The sequence below is a fragment of the Fringilla coelebs genome (assembly GCF_963513975.1).
Source record: "Fringilla coelebs genome assembly, chromosome: 12".
Lineage (NCBI taxonomy): Eukaryota > Metazoa > Chordata > Aves > Passeriformes > Fringillidae > Fringilla > Fringilla coelebs.
This window is the reverse complement of record NC_140038.1, coordinates 17,025,292-17,048,106: the sequence shown is the minus strand read 5'-3', so window position 1 is coordinate 17,048,106 and position 22,815 is coordinate 17,025,292. Positions and strand designations below refer to the sequence as shown.

Genomic DNA, 22,815 nt, shown 5'->3' with positions numbered 1-22,815 from the left:
CAATCTGCCTGTAACTTCATCATATCACAATGATGGGGAGTAGGAAGAAGAGAGAATGAATCTGGACCACTTATCAGGGTATAAAATAAGACAAACTTCCCTTGACAGATAAAATTAATAGGACGCTTCAAGAATTACATTTAAGCTTCAATAGACGTATTAAATATTAAGTAAAAATAGGTGGGAGAGGACCCATCATTATCAATCAATGTAGCTTAAGTTAAAGCAAAAAAAATTATAAAAAATAGCAAAACAGCTCAATTGAGTTAAACTATGAAAACTCCCTGTGATTGTGTAACTGGAGTGACAGACGGAAACTGTAGCACAATTCAGTCTGTCACTTACAAAAAAAACTTTGATAGCAATTTTTTAATGGCACATCACTGCCGAGCTACAACAGAATCCTTCTGAAATTGCATCGGGGTTCCACATTAATACCCAATGTGTTCTTTAAGACCATTGTTACCAAAATGAATGCAAGAATTAATAGTGTTTAAGTGCTTTGAGTCTTCCTGCCATGCAGCTGGGCAGAACAGTGCCCTGTTCATAGACTGGAATACATCTTTGGGCCACTTCCACCCCAGCTGGGGTGTCCGGCGTGGCACCACAGCACATGTGGTTGTTGTATTTTTAGCTTGAACCCAGCTCCTCATTAAAGTGAGGCTCGGTCACAAGCCATCACTTTGTGTTCAAAACAGACAACAATGCGGATCAATTAAGCTCCAATAAAGACTGATTTATAAAAGGTTTGTGTGTGTTTGCCAGTGGGAATTTTTTTAGGCTCTTCACCTCCCTCCTTTGTAAGGTCAGGGATACCCTCTGTGTCTCCCCCTCCCTGCCATGAGACCCTGAAAACCCCCTTTGGGCTTCCTCGTGGCACCAGCAGGAAGCAGACAGCTCAAAATGGCAAAGACAGAAGAAGATCAATGTGTTGGCCAGGGACACAAGTGACTGGTGACCCCAACAGCCAGGGCAGGATGGGGAGGGCGTGGGAAAGGCAACACTGACCATCAGTACCCACTTTCTGTGATGGGACTGAAAAGAATTCCCTGATGCTTCTGTGACCACATCTTCAAGCAGTATCTGTGGCATCCATGATTCCCCACCCCATCACAAACAAGCAAGGCCAGAAATGCAGGCAAACATGAAAGCTACATCAGTAAGGAGCACTGCTTCTCCTCTTCTCTGTCCTCTGCAAAGGTTTTTTTGGAATAAAAGACTGTAGTGGTGGGGCTGACCAGCTTATCCTGCTGCACCTTGCAGCCATTTTTGAGGTAAGACAATTAATCCACCTTGATCTCCCTGGTTTCTACTTCACTTCAAATCACGGTCAAGCAAGGAAAGATTATTGCTTACTTTTTAATCCTCTCTCCAAACGATGCTATTTCTTCCAGGATGCTTTGAACAGCTATGATGATCTCCTGGACCATGTGGATCCTCTCAATCAGCCCCTTTTTCTCAGATTCCTAATCAAAAGAAACCAGAAAACCAAAACTTTGAATAATTTTCTAGGGTCTTCATGGTGAAAATAAGATGTCCAGCACTGCTGATCCATCCATGACCTCAAGTATTTCACTGCAGGAAGGACAGAAAGAGCACCCTGGGTTTATCACACAGAACCAACATTATTTGAATAGATCCCTGTCTTTTCTTCCTTTACCTCAACACATGGGCAGAGGTTTCTTCATCTTCTAACACAACTTGGCTGCAGGATTTTAACCAGGATTTCACACAACTGGATGCCAAAGCACAAGAGGTGCTGAGCACCCCTGGTGTGGAGTGCTGGCTGCTCAGTGCTCCACAAGAACAAAAATATTCTTGTGCAGGACTTTCAAGTATCGCATTTCTGAGCTTTGTAGGCACCCCACAGCCACGCTGGTTTGTGTATATAAATTATCAGCAAGATAGTGAATGCAATATTTTTTGAGCATTCTGTATACAGAGACTTATTCTTTTACTGGAAAAAAAAAGGATCAAAGGAAAAAATGTCATTTTCCCTTTGCAGCGGCCATCTCAACTTGATTTCTTACTGCTTATTTTAGGCAACAACATTACAGGACATTACTACACATGTGCAGAAATAAAAAGGAAGCACAGAATGAATTAAAAATCAAAATTACTTAAATCAGGCTTGAAAACCAGTATACAATTATCAGCATTCAGCATTTCTTTGCCAGCAATCTAACACACATACAGGCATGCAAATTGGCGTGGTTGCAGATATTCTTGCAAGAAATCAGCAAAACATTCACTTATTACAAAATGTAGAGCCCTGGACACTGATTTTACATCACATTTAGACACTTAAAAATCAGTCCAATTTAGAAAAAAAAAAAAAAGAAACAACAAAAAAACAAACCAACAAAACGTTTTAAGCTGTGTTTTAACCAATCTGTTCCCAGAGAAGGAGGGAGATGATGGTAAAGAGCATTTTGTATCCCTGTTCTCCATGGCCCACACCAGTCAAGGTAGAGGAAAGGGTGGGTGGGGAATGAGCAAGGGCCAGAGACTTTGGCATCAATGCTGCTGCAATTCTGCCTCTGTGTTGTCATCCACGTTCCTCCTCCATGCAGGACAGGGTCAGAGGCTATCTAAAGTCAGAGGTGAGGGCTCTTGCTCCAGCATTTTGGCACTACCATGCTGGCAGAGGCAGGGCACCACTCTGCAGAGGGTGCTGGAATAACCTGTGACCCATCCCTGGATGCTGAGAGGCAGGCATGGGAATGCAGCCCTTATACCACTTTGAATTACTTACTGCCCATTTCTCTTCCCAGCAATTTTTGAGTTTAAAAAGCCAGCCAAAACCACCACAGAGTTATCAAGCTCCAGACATTTGAATATTTGCCTTTAGGTTGCAAGTCAGTGCACAATGAATAGAAGCAGCATTTTAAATAATCACACATTTGGGTGTGAAAATGAGTATTTTTACATTAATAAAACAACCAACAAAAATGAAACCCTTGGGGTGTGAAATAACCCCAGAACAAAATAAATAAATAAATAGTCAGTTTATGTGAAAATAGCACCAAAAAGTCATTTTCACACAGCTCCAGTTATAATCTCGTTAGGCTCAAATGTAAATGACACATTGAAATGATATTTAACTATTTCCTCACTGGAATGGTACAACAGTCCTTTAGCCATAGCTGGCTTTTTTCCCACCAAACCTGGACGCAGAAGCTGAGGAGCAGCTCATGGAAAACCAGACAGTGGGAATTTCACTCTGTCCAAATTCAGGCAGAGGGGTAAAGAAACCACTTAAATAAAGTGATATTGCAGGGCAAGCCTACTCTTGCTGCCCAGAGCTGCAAGGCAGATCATCTGCCAGCTCTGCCTGCATCATGCTGACTTCATTTACACGTCCTCATGGAGCTCAGAGATGTGGTGATAACACAGTTTAACCAACACAACACACACAACTCCTGCTGCAGCCACGAAGCAGAGCATAAAATAAAAATAAATAAACCAGAAACTGCCAGTCCCTAAGTTATGACAACTGCATGCCCATGCTCACCTGGCTGCATGCTAAAATCACCCCTGGACAACAATGCTCTCCATTTCTGATGCAAAATATGGCCAAACAGTGTAAAGGCAGAGACAAACTGGGATTAGAAAACCTTGTAAATTATAAATCAGTTATTCGAGAGAAAAATAGGCTGCAACTGTGCGTATGCACGATGGGCATAATTGTTTGAAAATCCTGGGAATTTGTCAACGTCATTTCTTTGTTATTGGTGTTGGGTTCTGGAAACCTGCAGTCTAAACACGTGGACAGGATTATTAGGTCACTGGTTAAGCAACAGAGAAGCAGACAAATGAAGTACAACAAATGGGATTTTCCAAATTATTTAGGTTTTGGAGTGTTGTTTATGCTTTGTGAAGCCAGCACCTGAGAAAACACTGTCAGAAGCAGTAAGAGTCCATCAGGAGGACAATCACCTCTTTATCATTAATTGGACAACTGCCATAGAGAGAGCTGTACTTGAATACTGTCTTGTTCATGGAAAGTGTAAAGAAAGAATCCAAAATCATCTTCCACTAAACACACTTCCTCATCCGTGCAAGGTCCCACCACCCAGACAATTCTTCTCCATCCCCTCCAGGTGTCATTCCTTTCTGCTTTCTTTTGGACTCCAGGTATTAAACTGCTTGAAAATTGGATTTGGATACCGATAGTTTAAGATCACAGCTCAGAAGCTTTTGCATGAATTGAAAACTAAATATCCTGCCTGTTTCTGGCATTATTTCTCTAAAACCAGTCATGATAACTTCCATTAATTCAAGGCCTTTGTTTCCTTTATTTCTTAGCTGATTACAGCGCTGTGGGTGGACCAAAACTAGTCTTCAGCCTCTGGGAAAGAATTAACTCCATCAAAATGAATTTACAACTGAGAATTAATTGTATAATCAGTGTGTTACTTCAACTCTTCCTTGCATATCCTGATTTAAGAATCCTTCATTTCTACATTAATTGCCTGAACAAAACCACAAAAGGGGGTTTACAAAAGATTAAGTATGTCAGGGGAGGGAAAAAAAACCCCAACAACTCCAACCAAGACCCAGCAATTTCAGAAATTAAGTCTTTTGTCTCCAGCTAACATACACAACTTGAACTCAGAAATGAAGACACCAAATCGCTGCTGTACATGAAGATGCTCCTAGATTTTTCTATTTCTCAAACATGTAACAGTTAAACAGGACATCTAAACACACTTAAAGAGCTACCACAGCTCTGGGATCTCCCTTCCCCAGAAGGAACTCGTGCTGCTCTGAGACATTTAGGGTCAGTTGCCAAAGAAACCTTCACACAACCACAGCATGGAGGGGCTTCCAACGCTGAGACTTTCAAAGAGTGGAAATGTGGGGCAGACCAGGACAGGATGTCCCCAGCACTCACACAGCAATTCTCCACGGGTGAGCTGCAGCAGTCAGAGCTGGTCTTGCGAGGGAAAATCCTAAGAGTTATGGGGGAAGACACTGAAGGCAAAATTCTTCAATCATCTGCTCTGGAACAAAGGCCAAATGCCACCCATTAGTGCTTCTTCTCTAGCCAAGCATCCATTACAGAATTCAAAGCTTGGATGGTGGAGATCCCCTAACTTCTTTTGATCATTTGTTTCAATGATTAATAGCTTTCATCTTTACAGAAAGCTGTTTCCTATTTTTTAAATCTATCCTTCAAATATTTTTCCTCTGGATACATCCAAACCAGCGAGCAACGCTCCAAATGCACAGACAAATTTTGCTGTTGTTCTCTAAGTGTATTTCTGATGTATACTGCGAGTATCATATGCACACAAGGAAAAGTTAGGCTTGAAGCCATGGGTAAGTTCTACAGAATACTTGCTCACTTGGATTTCATAGAAAACACTTGCAGAGAAAAATCTTGCATGCAACTTTCAAACAAGTGGTATTCATCAGCAGATTTCTGGCATGCCAAGGGGAACACAATATATAAAGCTGAGGAACACTTGGGGGCAAAGATGAGGAAAAGGGGAGGAGAAAACATAAATATGGATTCATGAAAAGGAGGAAGAAAACAGGATACAGGCAGCTCGGTCAGGAATGAAAATCCTGAATCTCTTCAGGGATTGGAAGAATTAGTTTGCCTAGCCCTGGGCTGGCCTAACTTTCAGGATTAGCTTTCTTACAGTAGCTGTCTCATTATGCTACTGCTGCTACAAGCACATTAGGGTGATGTTTTACCAGGATTTATCTAATGTACCAGTTATTAATTCTTCAGTGTATTAGCAACAAACAAGATTGATGGAAAAGGAAAAGAAAGGAAAATAGCTCAGGCACGCATTCCTTTTTGCTCCGCTATTATTCTGCTTAAAAAAAAAAAACCAACAAAACATGCTGTAGTTATTTAGGGAAAAGCAGAGCTGGGCAAAGTTGGATTTAATTTGCAACTTGCTCTTTGCTGGACTACAAAACTCAGACCTTACCGGTGTCCAGCAAAAGCTGTGCCAAAAAACATCTCAGGGCCAAAACACTCGTCCGTGAAGAACTTCTGAAACCAAAAGGATTTTATTATTGGGCATAAACAGCAGACCACTGGCCTCTGTTGCCAGCAGGGAACACTTCACTAACGCTGCAGTCTAGCAGCAGAACGAAGCTCTTGTGGGAGGTGGCAGCCATGGAGTGACAGACAGTCTCTTGGTAGCCGAAATGAATTCCAGGCAGAGCTTTGCAAACAGTCACCACAGCAACCTTGAACTGGCTCCTGCCTTCGGTGGGAGCCAAAGGCTGCTGAGAGGAGCCCAGCAATCTGCCTTGCTGAGTCACTGCCCTGCCCCGAGCTGCAGAGTCTGCTGCGTGTCGAGGGGAGGCCGGGCACGCGGAGGGGACGGCTGCCAAACTCTGAGCAACTGCCTCGTGCGGCCCCCAAACTGTGCATCACAGGATCTTTTTGTTTATTAACACCATGCTGCAAATGTGCCTGCCTGTGGAAATTTAGCGGATCTGAGCGTACTTGAAATAATTACCAAATAGAGGAAATGCAACACATACAGGTCAATTTATGCTCTCAGTTAAAAAGGTGTGAAATCTGGAATAATTCCACTAGAGCCAATAGAATCACTTCAGACTGGTAGGAAGGGGAGCAGCGTCGGTCTTAAAAGGACACATTTGGAAAGCAACAGCACATCATCCTACAGCTCAGGCTGGGGAACACTGCCTGGAGGGCAGAGGATGACCACTCCATGCCTTGTCCAGCCATGCCTCAGCTTTTTCTGCCTGCTTTAGACGAATCTCATCCATGCACAGGGGACCAGCAGAAGTCTCCTAAGCCAAGCCCAAGAAGAATCTTTTGTGAAAAACCCTAGGTCATAATTCAGTTTCTTTCTCTATGCACAGGCATGAAATGCAGGGGGCTTAAGAAGCATTTTCTGTACATGCTCACGTTTTCATAGACACACTTAAAGCAACCCAAAGCCCACTGGTATTGCCACAAGTTTTCGAGCAGAATCAGCAGTCACAATAGAATAAAACACAATCCAGGTGAGGAACACATGCTTAAGAAGCAACAAGAATCAATCCTGAATGGAAATAGAAAGTCACCAGTCATCTTTCATTTAAAAACTGGAAAGGGAAAGAAAATAAATTTTGTCAAAATAAGTGCTTTCTCCTGGAAACACGTGAGACTTAAGAACAATCACATGGTTATTAGACTTAAAACTACTGGATCATCATCTATAATCTAGGTCATGATCTTCAGCAATTTGGGGTACAACAGAAGGAGGTATCTATTCATATATCTGACCAATTCAAAAGAAAATTTAACAACTTTTTAAACAGTTGGAATTTTGAAGAGAGGAGAACTCCCTGAGGCACATCTGCTGGATCCAGTGACCTGCCTAGTGCTACTTAATATTTTTCCAGAGATTTAGAGAAATTGCAGTGTTGGCTTTTTCCTACATCTAGGTAGGTGATTCTCCTTAAGAGGGAGAATTCTGGAGTGCCATAGGGCTGCTGAGGTTTCTTTGTGAGGATATCTAAAAGTCCTCTGCAAGAACCTCCTTTCATCTCCTCTCCCCCACCATCTCTAAACCTATGAATGGGTGGCTCACGGCACTGATATTAGAACTGTGCCAATTTATGAAATGCCTACAGATAAGACCAGCCCTAGAAAATGCTGCTGTGCAAATGAGATTTAACAAGAGACCATTTAACTTCCAGTTTCTTGTACAAAGAAGGCTCCCAGGAAAAGAGCAAAGCAAAACCAAAGCAACCCCTGCACTGGGTCTTCCTGCCCATAGTTTTGTGGATGACATGGATGCTCCAGTCTGAACATACCCTGTGTATCACGGGGCATTTTCAAGTCCTTACCATCACTTCTCTTCAGCAATCTTAATGGGGGATGTTGAAATATTATATTGCAATTGTTGTATTGAAGAGAAAAAGAAAAAACTAATGAAATTATTTATACTTCCAGGGAAGAAAACAATGAGATGATATTGTCTTGAATGACCTTTCCTAAGTATGGGGATATAGCATCTTACACAATAGACTCTTGGTTCATGTTTCAATTACTGACCTTTACTGCGGAGAAAATTAATGCAATTTTCATCGTAATCCACCCGTACAAATAAGATCCATACGGAAGGTTTCCACATGCTGAATCTAACTCAAATGGAAAATGTCAGCTCTTTGCTACTGGATGAATTTGACTTTAATTTGTTCGGCTGGAGTCTTTTTGAATTGTGTTCATAAAACTTTGTATATCTTCGGTACCTATTTTTGACATAGAATTTCCTACATTAAAGGCATTGAATTTTTATTCTTTGGTGATTTTCTTCCACTTCTGGTTTTTTTCCCAATACATGAGATACTAAACATTTCTTGGAAGTTGCCAAATAACTTGGCTTAAAGCCACAGTATCATTTGATTCTTCCCTGTTACATTGCACTAGCCAAGCAGGACTACACTGCCTCACCACAGGACAAAAACTCTTAAAAAAACCCCCAAAAAGTCAACAAAAACTTCACACAGGAATTGCTGTTGATTTAGTTTTGTCTCTGATTTTCTTTTGAATCAGTTACCAGACATGAAAATAGTAGTAAATTAATTGTCTGTTGTGGAGATGTAAACTTTTGTTCAGACAATGGAGAAGACTCCAAGGCTCTTTTCAGTCAGGTGCTATGACACAACCATTCACAGGGAAACTGTCTGCTCTTGAAACTCTACAGTCATTATCAGAAACAGAAAAAAAAATAAAATAAAATAAATAGAACTGGTCAGCAATCAGACAACTTAAACTGAGTTGCATGCAGCTTGTCTATACCTTCTTACTGGCAGACCAAAGATGCTGCAGTGATGTAATTTTAAAACAATCCTTACTCAGGCTGACAGAGCCCAGAGCTGACAGGACACAGCCTGAACTCTGTGTCCAAGATGGCACAAATCCGAGAAGGCATTTATCCACAGAAGAGCTGGTGCCAAAGGGACAGAGCACTGCTATCTTTTACAGCCCTCCATGCTGGTATGTGGGGAGGGCAGAGGGGGAAAGGATGGGGGAGTCAGCAATTAAGCCCTGTCATTTAAGACAGATAGTCTAGGTGGAGGGAGTTAATCTGCTCTTGGGTTTTTGAACTAAGTGTCTGTGTATTTATAATTTGTAAACAGTTCATCTCTTCGAGGGTGTGTTACAATTCCCAGAAGCACGGTCTGTTATGTCTAACAGGCAGCAGAACCCAGAAGGGCTCTGTGTGCAAGTATTTTGATACAGCAGGATGACAGGAAACAGAAACAGTGACCTCGTACACCACAGCCCAACTAGCAGATTTCAACTTTGGGAGCTCTTGTATTAGGGAGGGAAAAAAAATACACAGACTTCTTTTTAAAGTAGACTTGTCTGTTTAAATGTTGACATTGCCATGAGATAGTGTCATAAAATTACATTTTTCTTACCCTCCCCAGAGAGCGTTGGCCACCCTCAGACTTGGAAAAGTGTCTTAGAATGTACTTAATGTAATTAAAGATGTACCTAGTGTACTTAAAGATGCAAGTCATGGGAGTGCAAGCGTGGCCCATCTCTGCTGCATGGGGGTACACACAAGGCATTAAAGACATTAAAGCAATTCTGCACAGCACTGGCCATGGGACAAATGTAGGGGCTGGCAATTGTCTCTTCTGGCAACTCTGTGCCAGAATTCCATCCATAACAACTGTAATGTTGGGATGCAAAGTGTTATCTTCGTGAGAAAGCCTGCTGGGGGTATCTGCTGTGAGAGGCCTTAGCCAGTGCTACCAGCTCTCTGTGTCAGAGAGTCCTGGAGTTTGTGTGGAATGGAGACAGAGGCAGCTCCCATCACAAAATGGAAGGGCCAAACCATCAACAGCTCAATGCTGACTCCCAGGAGCTTCACCAAACCTGCACACTTAGTTAAAATAAACCAAGAAAGGGAATGACAGTGAAGCGTTTGGGGGGAGACAAAAACCCAAAGTCATTAAATCCATGTTGAAGTGACCCAGTTGTATTTGTACAGAGAGAACCAAAGTCACTGGAGTTAAATGTAGGGTAAATGTAACCTAGAATATCTGAGCAGCAATGAATCTATTGCACACCACGGGAAACAGAGGGTTTGATACCTATTTAGTACATTCTTACTTCTCTTTTCCCACCTCAGCACTTGCAAGGGAAAAACAGGAACATTAAAATAGAAAAAAGTAAATGGGATTTTTCCGGTGAATAAGTTACACCTTTAGGCATCACACAAATAATACTTACAAGTGTCTAGAACCAGGTACCCACTAAATAGAAATTATTGACTTCTACAGATACACAGTATTCTTCTGAAAAAAATGCAGCTTTCACTTAGCAACTTTTGAAGAGTTTCAGATATCGGTCCATTCACTTGACGAATTTTACAATTCAAAAAGTAAATTATAAATGAGAACGCTTAAACAACTACTGCGTGTTGCAAGAAACCTGTAATTCAGCTGGATTGCCTAAACTTCACTTTACAACTTTGACAGATTTCTGGTCGCTCATTAAAATATAAGCACAGCAGAAGAGCAAGTTAAATTTAAATAACCATTCCCATCAATTAGTGTGCTGAGCTTCAATCCTAGGGTCTGTGACTGAGAAGAGTTAAGGTGCACTCGCTAGCTGCATTATTGATTTGCTTCTTAATGATCAACAATTTCACTGCAGCATTTTTAAAACATAGAATATTCAAGAAGAGTCTTATTAACTTAGTATGCAATTTGAAAGTTTCACATCCCCTCATGAACATTTTCTTCCTAACAGCTAATGTTCCTTTGCATGCTGTTGCTCGTTAAATAATTCCTCACCTTTTAGCTTTAAAGTATTTATAGATTATCAGATCCTCCTTCACTTACTTATGTTTTTTCAAGCTGTATACATTAAGTTCTCTTAATCTTTCTTCATATGTCATGCCCTCTAATCCTTTTATCATTTGTCACTGTGGTTTGATAAACTTGGAAATAAATCCAATGAATTTTTCACAGTGAGAAGAATGAGTAAGTATGTTCCAATAAAATAAAAACAGGCCTTGCCAATTCCAATTCTTTCCACATTTCAGCTGCTGAACTAAAACTGTTTTTTTTTTTTTCCCAGGCTCTGAAAGAAATGTTGAGAAAATTCTAACCAGCCCTCCACAAATCACCAATTCTGGCCTACTGAAGTGGAAATGCCAAATCTTTTGGGGAAAGCCATTAGTAGGGAATGTCAACCAGCAGTGAGGGGGGATTGCACATCCTTGTGTACATCTTTGCACCTCCTCCACCACACACACCCCTGCAGGAGCACATTCATGAGCTTCTGCCCACTGCAAGGCCAGGCACAGCCTGGGGCTGCTCACAGTCAGTTCTTGCTCAGGTACCCCCACTCTGGGATGTTACACAAACCAACCCCTTCCTACTTTCAAACCTGCCAAGCAGCAAACTGCTGAAAACTGTTTTCCCAGTTAATACAGACAATAACTGAAGATTTAGGGAGAGATTATTTGTGTTCTCCCACCTTCTCTCTGATTCTACTCAACACAGTTGTGAGATATGCTTACCTTATCATCTTCATCCTCATCTTCATCCAAGCCCATAAGCTCCTGCAGAAGCAGATGTGCATATTACAAAACACAACACTGTTTTTTTTAGTGACAGGCAATGTTCAAGAAGCTTATGATACTCCCACAAAGTTTCACTGTACAATTTGCTCCCTCTTCTATTGAAAGTCAATAAAAAACCCCACCACTTTCTCCTTTCCAAAAGAGTGTTTTACATTCAAGGACCTTTCTTTTTTGTGGTATTCTGAACAAAGCATGCAATACCCTATGCAAATTTTAAGTCTAAATAAAGCATTAGTGGCTGTGTCCAGTAATCTGAAGGCAACAGGCTTTCAAACACATTGCCAACATTTACTATCTGTAAACAACTTTGTTCTCAGCCTTGCAAATGAACCCACTGGTATGTCAAGGCTGAGGACTCTATACTCAACTTGTTCCATCCCCACTGCCACAATGACTGCTCCCTCCCTTTAGGGCCATTACTGAAACATTAGACTTTAGAAAGCACATTAGTATGAACATAATCAATCTCACATAGAATCCCAGTCAGATTTCTATGCAGCATTATTTCCTCCCTTTAACTTCTGTGCTGACAGGTAGGACAAAAAACAAAAGACTTGGCAGAGGCTTGGAATTAGGAGCACTTGGCTTTCAATTCAGGTATTTAATAAGCTGAGCCTTTAACAGGGTCCTCCAGGTTTTTTTCTTGGTTATTTAATAGCTACATTTGAATCTGTGTTCTACAAGTTTAAATACAGCAAACATGCAAAGAATGTGAAGAATCACAATAAAAAGATGTTTTGAATTTAGGGTTTCTTAGGGGGTTGGGTGTTTCTCTTTCAGGGTTTTTAATTATTTTTTTGTTTCCCCTGAATAGCAGTTTCATCTAGGATGTAAAAGGTACTGGGAGTTCAGATAGCCAGGTTTATTCTTTGGCTCTTTGGAATAGTCTGAGCAGCTGAATTAACACTGATCATGGTTTAAATTTCTATAGAAGCTCCCCATCTGTAAATCATAAAACATTTTACCAATATTCACAAATTTAGCCTCCTGGCAAGTGGATCAGGAGTACGAGGTTAATACTGTTATTCACATTTTATAGCACAGAAATCAGAGAGAAACTGAGGTTCACTTTTGCAAAGACTCTTGCTTGCATTCCTCTGTATACACAAAATGTGTGTGCTGGCACACAAAAACCAAAGGCAGTGAATATCCAGCCAAGGCCTGAAGAAGCAAAAAAACAAATAAATGACTGTGTAAAAAGCACTGGGATTTTGAAGAAAACCTTTTCTCATCTGCAGGACAGATGTGACTGGGGCTAGCACCTGATTGTCTATTTTTGACCTACAGATGGTTAGAATCATAGACACACATAAAAAAGGAATCAGGTAATATTAAAGGCACTTTGACTACTTGTTCCATATGATCCCAATCCTGCAAAGCACTTTGGCAGACGTGTGATTTTGCTTATGCAAAATGCACCCCTGAATTTCATGGCATGGCACTGCTTACAGAATGTGTCACAGGAAAAGAGCCAAATTCCTGATGGACCTTTCTTTAGTATTACCACAATTAGCTGTATTTTTAGAAACAGCCTTTTTGCAGTGTCCATCTGATGTTCTGCTCAATTTTTCTGTCTTATGTGAGACTCTCCTCACCTGAACATGCAACAAATTCACCACAGGATGAGGGAAGGGGCTGGAAGGCACTCTCTGTGTATTTTTTTTTTCTGGGTAGGTTATTATTGTTATTTTTTACTGTCTTTTGTATTAAAAACAAAAACATCTGTTTGCCTGGGATTCTCCCACATGGGAAGTTCTGCTTTTCTTGATGAAATCAAGTAGTCACTGAAGACACACAGTATCTTTCTGCATTATTCTGGACTTGGCTGAAACTGAAGAAAGGCATTTCTTTTACCATGTTTTCAAATTAAGCCTCCCCTGGTCTGGATAATGCAACTTCTCCTGTTTTCTAAGAATCTTTCCACTGGGGAGTGGATGAAAACTAAACCAGGAGCAAAATTAAACACTAAAACTAATAAACCTGCCATTTAATTTTTTTATTCTAGGATATTATGCCTTCATGTAAAATCCACTTGACTCATTTAGTTAAAGGTATTTTCATGGTTACCAACATCTATCATCCTTTAATCAAAAGTTAGAAAGAAGCTATCCTTTGACTTCCATTTCATTACTGTATTTATTTCACTTTTTAAAACAGAATATTATGGATAATCATGAATTTACTCTCCTGTCCAGCTCTAATTACCATTGTTAAAGACAGTGGTCAACATCAAACAATCATTTCATACCCCAACAGTAGCACTTTGTCACACTTGGTGATAATTTCTGTGCTTAAACCTTTCTTTCTCCCAAGTTAAAAACCAAAGCCTAAATTTCTGGGGGCGAAAAAAAGACATTTTTGGGTCTTTAAGAGCTGAGGATGGGGAAGAGAAATAAAAACTTCTAAAGACCTCAGATCACAGGACAAGGCTGAAAAGAACTGTATTCTCTTTTGGATCCTATTGACTTTCCTCCTCTGTGAAACACAAATCATTATTGTGTTGCAGAGTGCAATGGCAGGAGGGGAAGGGCTTTTAGGAACTTGCTGCTTTGCAAACCTTTTTAAATTCAACTTAAATATATTTCTAGTTATTTAGTAAGCGAAATCCACCTCCTACACACTCATCTTCTTCTCCAACTACTCTGAGTGGTTTATTGCTCTAATTGAATAATGAAAATTGAGAGGGTTGAGGTTTCTTTTCAGTAACTTTGAAACAGGAGTGTTGTTTAGCTACACAACCAACTCAACGCCGTTGGAGCGTGTGACACTTCGCTCAGGGAAAACTGGGGCTGCCAGAAATGTTACTCTGCTTGCCACTCTACTTGCCTGGGCATCCTGGGCATTATTGACCTTCCCTGTTGTGACAAGGGAGAAGTTGTATGCAAAGAGCACCAGCAAAGCCAGGGGCACCATGTACAGCTCCACGGTCCAGACGGTGACCACAAACACCTGGAGAATACAGACAAGTGTGGAAAGAGAAAGAAAGGCTGTCAGTCTTTATCACTGTGCACATTCATCCTTGAATCTCTGCTAACACCACCCAGATTATTATTATTTTGGCAAAGAAATCTGCTCCCTCTGTTCTGTGTGAATTCATTAGCCTGCTGCTTGTTGGCTTCTCCTCCCCAGTACCTGAGGAAGGAGAAGCCATGAACATGAGGTCAGCCCAAGGCTTCTCCACTCCTTCCTGGGATCCCTCCAGCCTGAAAACCTTTTGTCCTTAATGCTGGTGTACAGCAGATGCACTTAGAGAGGTAAACCTGCTCCACTCATCAAACTCTCACTTCCAGGGGGTCTTTCCCAGGCTAGGGAAGAGCATTTTCCTCTTGTGCAACAGGAGCCATGGAGCTTCCTTGTCATTCCACAGGGGATGATCAGCATCTTCACCATTAATCCATCTATACCCTTGGCACAGCAGCACAGAGCAAGGACTGTCACCTTGCAGGAGGCAAGGCCTTAGGCTGCACATGATTCCTTGCTTTGGAAAGGGATCCAGTCAGCCTAGTCTCCATTCTCATGCTCTTGCCATTTTTCAGCACAGCATATTCTGATTTCACTGGTTGTTTGGAGTCTCTTTTCCCAAAAACCAGTATGAGTCTGTGTGTTTGGACTGGTATCTGACAAAGCCCACTAGAAGCAAAACCAGAAGCCAAACTGGAATCTGAAAAACACAAATAACATGAAGGGGATCTAAAAAGCACACCGGATTTTTCAAAAAAAATGCATCGAGCCAAACTGCAATCCTATCTTACAAGGACCAACAACACCTGAACAGACTGCAAACTTGGAGGGGTTGGCAATGAAAAGTTAATAAACTAAATCCAGAACTGCCATAAAATGTATGTTGTGATCCCATTTCCTTTTCTACTCATACATAGTGTTTCCAGAAGAACTGCCTAATGCTGGTAGCAACTTGAAGCTATTTTAAGCAATCTCCTTCAAAGACAAGGCACAAACACATTTTTCTCATTTTTCTTTCCCCAAAAGAAACTGGCTTGATCAGAAATAACAATCACATTTTTTAGAACAACACAGGTAAATGGAAATGAGTCTGATCCAGTAGAAGTATCTCAAACAACAACAAAGGGAAAACTCTATGGGTGATGAGGAAACTAAATCTCTACCTCCCCTCATCCTTGGCTTGCCAAATACTACATGTAAAGACAATGCTGGCAGTTGTAGAATGGGATATTTACAGCAATGTATTTTGTGTTATGGACCTGGAAGTGTAACCACACTGCACCAAAGAAACACTTCCCATTGCATTCAGCAGTGTGAGAATTTACACCCCCATAGGACAGCAGCTGTTTTAACTTTTTAAACAAAAAAAGACTTGCCTGATGTCAGACAAATGGCCAGTTAATACCTACCATGGGCCAAACATAAACCAAGAAACAATGCCTGCATCCATAACCTTGCCCAAAGAGCACTTGCATTTTCTGGAGTGCACCTGATTTCATGTTTGCTGTTGCTATGCAAGGAATTCAGCTGTCATCCTGTTCTTGGCATTTGTTGGCCTGTAAAGCAATCTTCAAGATATATTCATTTATAAAATGGGCTGACATCCAGGAAATATATCCCCATGCTATTGATTTGCAGCACAGGAATGTGGAAGATGATTTGGGTTTGGGGGTTTTTTTTCCCCTTTTTTGATCCTGTTGTTCAACATACTAAAAAATTAGAAGTGATAATGATTCACACAGCCACATCTCATATGTAAGCAAGGCAACAGAAACACATGAATCCAGGACAAGAATTGGTACTTGATTTTTCTTATAGGAGTCTTGCATAACTTTAGCTAATAAAACCTTCAATAGTTTTGATATTCCCAGCTAAAACATTCTCCATAAATGAAAAGTTCTAACCTGAACAAGTTCCTCTGAAGCTATTCCAACTGCCTTGGATGAATATATGCTTGTCTTTTCAGACAAAGTGAAGGTGATAACAGCTTCTGTCCTACTCTAAATGTTACTTCAAAGAACAAAGACCAGTTATTGTACATATCTCCACAGCTATCTTCCTCAGGCACACATAGATTAAAAAAAAATGCATACATATAAACATACATCCAATCCTTACATAAATTCCTTTCATAGAAATTCCCATTTCCAGATATTAATTCAAAACATTTGCCTCAGCTCAGGGGAGAGGGTTCCATTTGCACCACCTCCCTGGGGTACGAGCAAACTCAGCCTTCCCTTGAAACAGCAAAAAGACCCCACCAGCAGCCAGCCAGGCAAAGTCCTACAAGGAGTCAATGAAGCTCTTGAAGAACCTCTCTTCATTCACTCAGTTGCAGGACTTGACCCAATTTTAGTGCATCTGTCACCATCCTATGTGAACATCACCCTGCTCGGCTGCAAGTGCAACACAACCTTGCAATCACAGGTCATTCAGGCAAGCTACGAAGTCGAGACCCTGGTGATTTTAGATCTTACAGTACATTTTGTGTATTATTAAGTTTCAGACCTCAAATAAAACTTCATTACAAAATCTCACTGTAGGCTCAATGGGTAGCTGAGGCATGCTGTCTCCTCCTTTCTAATGCTGGCTGGTTAATCAGCTGCTGAGTTATAACTCAGACAGTGAAGCTTTGATAGAGCTCCCACATCTCCCTAACAAGAGCTGCTTTGCTGCTATTGCCACAGTACAGGGAACTTTCATTACTGTGACACGACACAGACACAAGACAAATTGATTTAGCTATTCAGAAATTATTTAGCCTCCGAGGTATGGGAAATGATTGCTGTGAACATACAGTACATAATAAAAGTTCAGAGTGTGTTTATAGAGCGAATAGAAATATTTCTGCTGTTCTAACAGCCTTCTGAGGAGTTCTGCAGCATCAGTTTTCAAAGCAGATCCCAAGCAGGCCCAAATCCTATTTTATCAACTTTCAGGGAGCTCCCTGACACTGACCACAGCACCAGCAGCCCTGTGACATGGATACCCACTCCCCAAATGACAAGGTCCTCCATCAGGCATGCTTTTACTCTCCCCTCCGTGATACTTTATGCCTGGGAGAAATTCTTAAATTATGCTCCCTTAATTATTTTCTTATCAATATTTTTATGCCAAAACTCAAGAATGCTTCAGCTGCTGATGTAAATAACAGCTAATGCAAGGAAGAGTATCTTCTTGATTTCTTGTCATCCCCAGTCTGCTTTTGCCTAATGCATAAACTAGAAAGAGAATCCATTAACAGGTTCAGATCACTTTCCCAGTACCACAGAAGTCAAGGACACAAGCCATGGCCCTGCTTCAAATGATCCAGTTTCAATAAACCATTCCTTTCTTCAGTGTTTCTTGTTGTTAGACCAAGTCCTGTCAGACACAATCCATTACATTAATTGATACTTTTTCTGCTGGGCTTCACACTGTTCGTGGGGGAAGTTAAAAGGAGAGCAGCCAATTTCTAAACTAAGAGTTAAAGTAGCAGAAGCGAGTTTTCTACACTACTCCTTTTAATGCAGTTTGAGAGTATAAAAGCCTATTATAGAAGTGAGCACTTTAATTCACAGCATTCTAAAACAATGATCAAAATAGAAACAGGAATGGGATAGACCTAGCTTGAGGGAAAGAAAGAAGAAAAAGAGCTCTTGAAACTAATATTTAGACTAGAGCTCTACCTAAAAGACAACAGCAATATCACAGCCTTGGAGAAAGGACCACTTGATTTCAGCTGATTAATGTGTTGCTATTTCAAAGGGCCTAATAACTACAAGTTAAAGCTCTGGAGGTTTGGGAGCCGTTTCATCTGAAAATCATTGAAGAGGGGTCCAACTGTTCCTGTCAAGAAGCATGGAGTTTGAACAACCATGAGAGTGGCCCTTTTGACAGCAGCACAAAAGATGAGAGAAGGCAGTCTCAACTGAAAGTAAAAACAAACCCTTAGAAACACGTTTCAAATCTGGTTTTTCTGCCGCTCTGGTTCCAATTTAGCATCTGACTATTAAGACCAGATTTTAGACGGGTGTCTACTAAAATATGCCCATAAAACATTTGTCACCAGCAAACCCACATTCATGGGATAGAACAGTTTTAAGAGGCTTAGAAACCTAGCACAAGATAGGATTTTCTGCCTGATTTTTCTACGCAGTAATTACGGTTTTTCTAACTGTAAGATTAACAGGCTCTTTTTGACCTGGCAAGCCTTTGTGGTGCAGTGAGGGATGCTGTGTTGTGTGACAGAATAACTCTTGGACAACACCAGTGATGGGAGGAGAGTGATACATTCCATCAGATGGAAGAAATAAAAGTGAAAGGAGATTAAATTCATGCGAGGAACCCATGGTTTAAAGTTATTTTCTTGGTCAGTGCAGGCTCCAATGCTAATGAAATGCCTCATCAGCAGAGCTGTGAAAAATATTGTTTGAAACTCCTAGTTTCAAAACCCACAATTTAACTGAACTCTAAACTTCTAACAGCCTCATCAAAAGTTTCCTCGCGATTTATAAACACGTTCTGTGTAACTTGTGAAGGCACGAGAAAAACTTGGGCTGATACTGCTGTGAACGTCCAAGTTCGGTTTTGAACTAAGCTACACTAAACCAGATCAGTGAATTTGATTTGAAACAGAAAGACATGCTCCCCCTTATTTACAGGGGAGAGGATTTCTGTATTTTTAACTGATTTCTGGGCTACACACTTTCAAGTTGCCATGTACGCAAAAATGAACTCCATAAAAAAGGAGAAATTTTTTGAGAATAAATATTCAGGGATGAATTCTCTAATTTTTGGGGGTTTCTAGGCTTTCAGTCCCTCTGCTCCAAACAAAATACAGGATATTAGCCAATAGCATAAGATACTGGCTCCCCAAAAGGGCACTCGAATCCCTTGGAGGCAATAAGCCTGTCTACAACAAATTATTTCTGACAGATACTTATTCCTGCCCTTAGACAGGGAGAGTACAAGAGCAGAGGAGAGAATGAACATACTCACAGAGAGCAGTACGTTTGTGCATATGTGCATATATAGCTGTGCATATGGAGACATCTCTTCCAGATATGGGCAATATGGATACAGGAACACAGCAGTGCTGAGCCTCCACTGACAAAACTCAGGGTGCCTGGTGAGGGCCCAGCCTGACTGGAGTGCAGCAATGAGGCTTGTGCTCTTGGGCTGGCTTTGCATGGAATAGTGAGAGCATTAAAAAAAAAAAGAAGTTATGAAAAAGAATAGAAATTATCTTAATACAACCCCATCTCAAGGCAAAAAAAAAGGTTGAGGAAACCACGTAGCATGTATTTTCCACTAAAGATCCTCAGCCAAAGATGTATTCCAGGGTCACTGTGGCTGATACTCTCCTTCCCACATTCAGCTGATGCTCCCTCACCTCACAGCGTGCTCTTACTGCACTTCACAGCCACAAAACTGGAGCTCAAGGAGGGTCAGTTCTGAGCAGAGTCACTCTCTCATTGCAATGCTGTGCTGGAGAACGTGGCAGGAAGAGAAATTACATTTAAATAAACCAGCACTGGCAGAAGAAACATATTTACTTTAGATTCAATTTGTTTTTTGTGTCCCCGGCAGAAGAACGGGGAGCATCTCAACGGCGGCACGGAACGTGCTCTGTATTGAACGGCAACGACCAAAATCAGAAATGACCTGAAGGAATGGAGGGCTTTAAATATTTATGCCACATTACAAATCCTCTCTGTGTTGCTCCACACACCAGCGTATAACTCACTAATTTTTTAAGGGTGTACCAGAAGGCAAAAAGCTCTTTGAAGTAAGTGTGAGCATGACCGGAATCCAAAAACAAAGACGCAAAAGATCCACTTCAACATCCCAAGAGCCAAACCAAAGAATCAAAATGTGCCCCAAAAAACCTCAGTCTGCCTAACGTGTGGCTGCACAGAACCAAGAAGTAGAAATAAAGGATATGTTTGCACAATTTGTTTTACCATGGCCATGAAGTTAATGGGTTTTTTCCTCAAGTAATGCCTTGGAAAACAAACCAGCCATGGTAGCCCAACCCAGTTGTCTGCACAGGCTAAATGACACAAAGCCATGTCCTGCTCCCATATCCATGTGCCAACTCTTCTTTTCCCAACTGCATCTTGCTGAGTGAATGGCCCAGGATGAGCTCGAGGAGGAAAAGGGGGGTCCAACTTGTTAGGAAGTGCCTAGCTAGTGCTTGACAATTTACATCTCATGTGAGGATTCAAGAAGAAAAAGGAGTAAAAGAATAAAGCCTATGGAGGAGGATGGCAACTCTGGTCAGAATAGTCACAATTTTACAAAATATTCAAAAGCAAAAGTAAAAAAAAACTATGTTCTCCACTCCCAACAAAAAAAAAAAAAAAAAAGAGATGCAAAACCAATAAAAATAGTCCCAAAAACACGCGAAGAAACTCATACTGTTTAAGTCAATATGTGTTAGGGCCTTTTTTGTCATTGCCTGATTTAGACTCTTCAGGGGGATCTCATTTTCTCTGCTGCTGGTAGGAAGTAGAGACTCATTTGTGTTTTAAATGAAAGCTGTGATTCATGTGCAATCACAGGACTCTTAAGAAATGGTGCTTTAAGAAGAAGCATGTTCTGCAAAAGTCGCAGAGAAATCAGAAGAGCTGACAATATTGCAATCTGTTCTCCACCATCCTCTTGGGACACTGCCGTCGGAAACTCCATCAGGGAAGGTTGGGATGCTACACTCAAGACTGCAAACACTTACAAAATGTCCCCACTCTGAGCCTGAATTACTGTTGTCATTAACACCTTCAATGGATTTATCCCCTACTCGTAACAATGCTTGGGATCAGAAAGAGATAACAACAAAACAAGAACTAAGCTAATTAAAAAGCGATGGTTCTCTTTTATTCTGATTATTTTCGTTACGTTAATGAGGTTACCCAGCCTAGAAAAGTGGAACCAAGATCCATGGATATATTTCTGCAATGAGGAGGTTATGGAAGAGGCACTAAGCCTAAATTTATTTCACTGAACTCATCACCTGTAAAGCCTGTTTGTAATTTAAGATTTCTATATTGCATTCCAGCTATTTAACAAATGCCTGGCACATTGGTCAGTGTGGATGATAACTTCCACCACGAAGGGGTGCATTCCTGGGGGTGTCACCTCTGTCCTTTAAAATAAGTGCATTTAACCCTCAAAGCCAATACCCACGAGTCTAGTGGGTGCCCCTGTCCAATTTTCTTGTGGCTCCTACTTTATCCCTAATCCCTATAAGAGGTTAAACCAAAATCAGCTCCAACAGGAGTTTTGGGTTCTATATTTATGTATGTACAACAGTTTTAGAGTAAAAGATTTCAAATCCTTTTAGGCGGCAGACACTGAAGAAATAGCTGTTTGCCAACATGCTGACTGGTCTAATTTTTCCCTCATGCTTTTATCTAACGTATTTTACATTTCCTGTGCCAAGTAAAATACAGTTAAGACCCTCAAGCAGTAAAGCTTAAAATCAGGAGGAAAAAAAAAAAGAAAGAAAAAAAATATTACAACAATTTTCTATGTTTTGGGGTAATTCTCAGGGGATAGGGCAGGGGAATAAATCTGCATGCTATTTCTAAAGGGGTTACTATCACAGACCAAGGTGACTGGAGAAGATCCCAAAACAAAGAGGGGGTGACATGCAAGAGAAAAAAAAAAATCTATTGTTTTATATAGTAGATAAATTAAATGGTCATTTTAAATTCCCATGTTTTGGTTTGTTTATCAGCAGGGTCATAGCTCTGGAATTATTCTCATACACAAAGTTATAATCTATTTGCAGGGAAGACAGGCATTATGCAAGTTAAAAGCCTGATCTTATGGTAAATAATTCTTCCAAAAAGTACCAGAAAAAAAAATATTTGTGCTATTTAAAAGAAGTCAAAAACATAGGTAAACTTTATTTATTCTGGATAAGGTGAACACCTTAAAAGGGTCATGAAAAAAAATTATCATTAGCTGAGCTGATAAATATCCACTTATTGGAGATGTAATTGTTAACATTTTGAGAAACATTAGCAACAAGGGACAGATGGTGACGTAATTGCTCAGCAGTGGAAGGAGTGGTGGTGGAAGTGCTCTTAAATTTGGGCTCTCAACTGGGTTCCAATTGGTAACAAATGTGAGTCTTAAATGATTATGTTTAAGCTACTTTAATGACTCCTCCTTCATGTTCATAGTGTAAATTAGAGTTGAATGGGTAAAGGAAAAAGGGCTCTCTAATAAAGCAAACGTTAAATTAGACTGTGTTCAGTGAGAATCACACATAAGG

General features: G+C 40.7%; 1 protein-coding gene across 1 annotated transcript in view; it reads right to left on the bottom strand.

Annotated features, from left to right (window-relative positions):
* The window catches only part of MCTP2 (multiple C2 and transmembrane domain containing 2), a 99,547-nt gene that overhangs the window by 5,880 nt on the left and 70,852 nt on the right, over positions 1-22,815 (bottom strand). The window contains exons 17-19 of the mRNA XM_084213731.1: positions 14,418-14,540; positions 11,529-11,570; positions 1,357-1,466 (exon numbers count right to left, since the gene is read on the bottom strand). Coding sequence (XP_084069857.1) covers positions 1,357-1,466; positions 11,529-11,570; positions 14,418-14,540 — 275 coding nt within the window. The remainder of the gene's footprint in view (positions 1-1,356; positions 1,467-11,528; positions 11,571-14,417; positions 14,541-22,815) is intronic.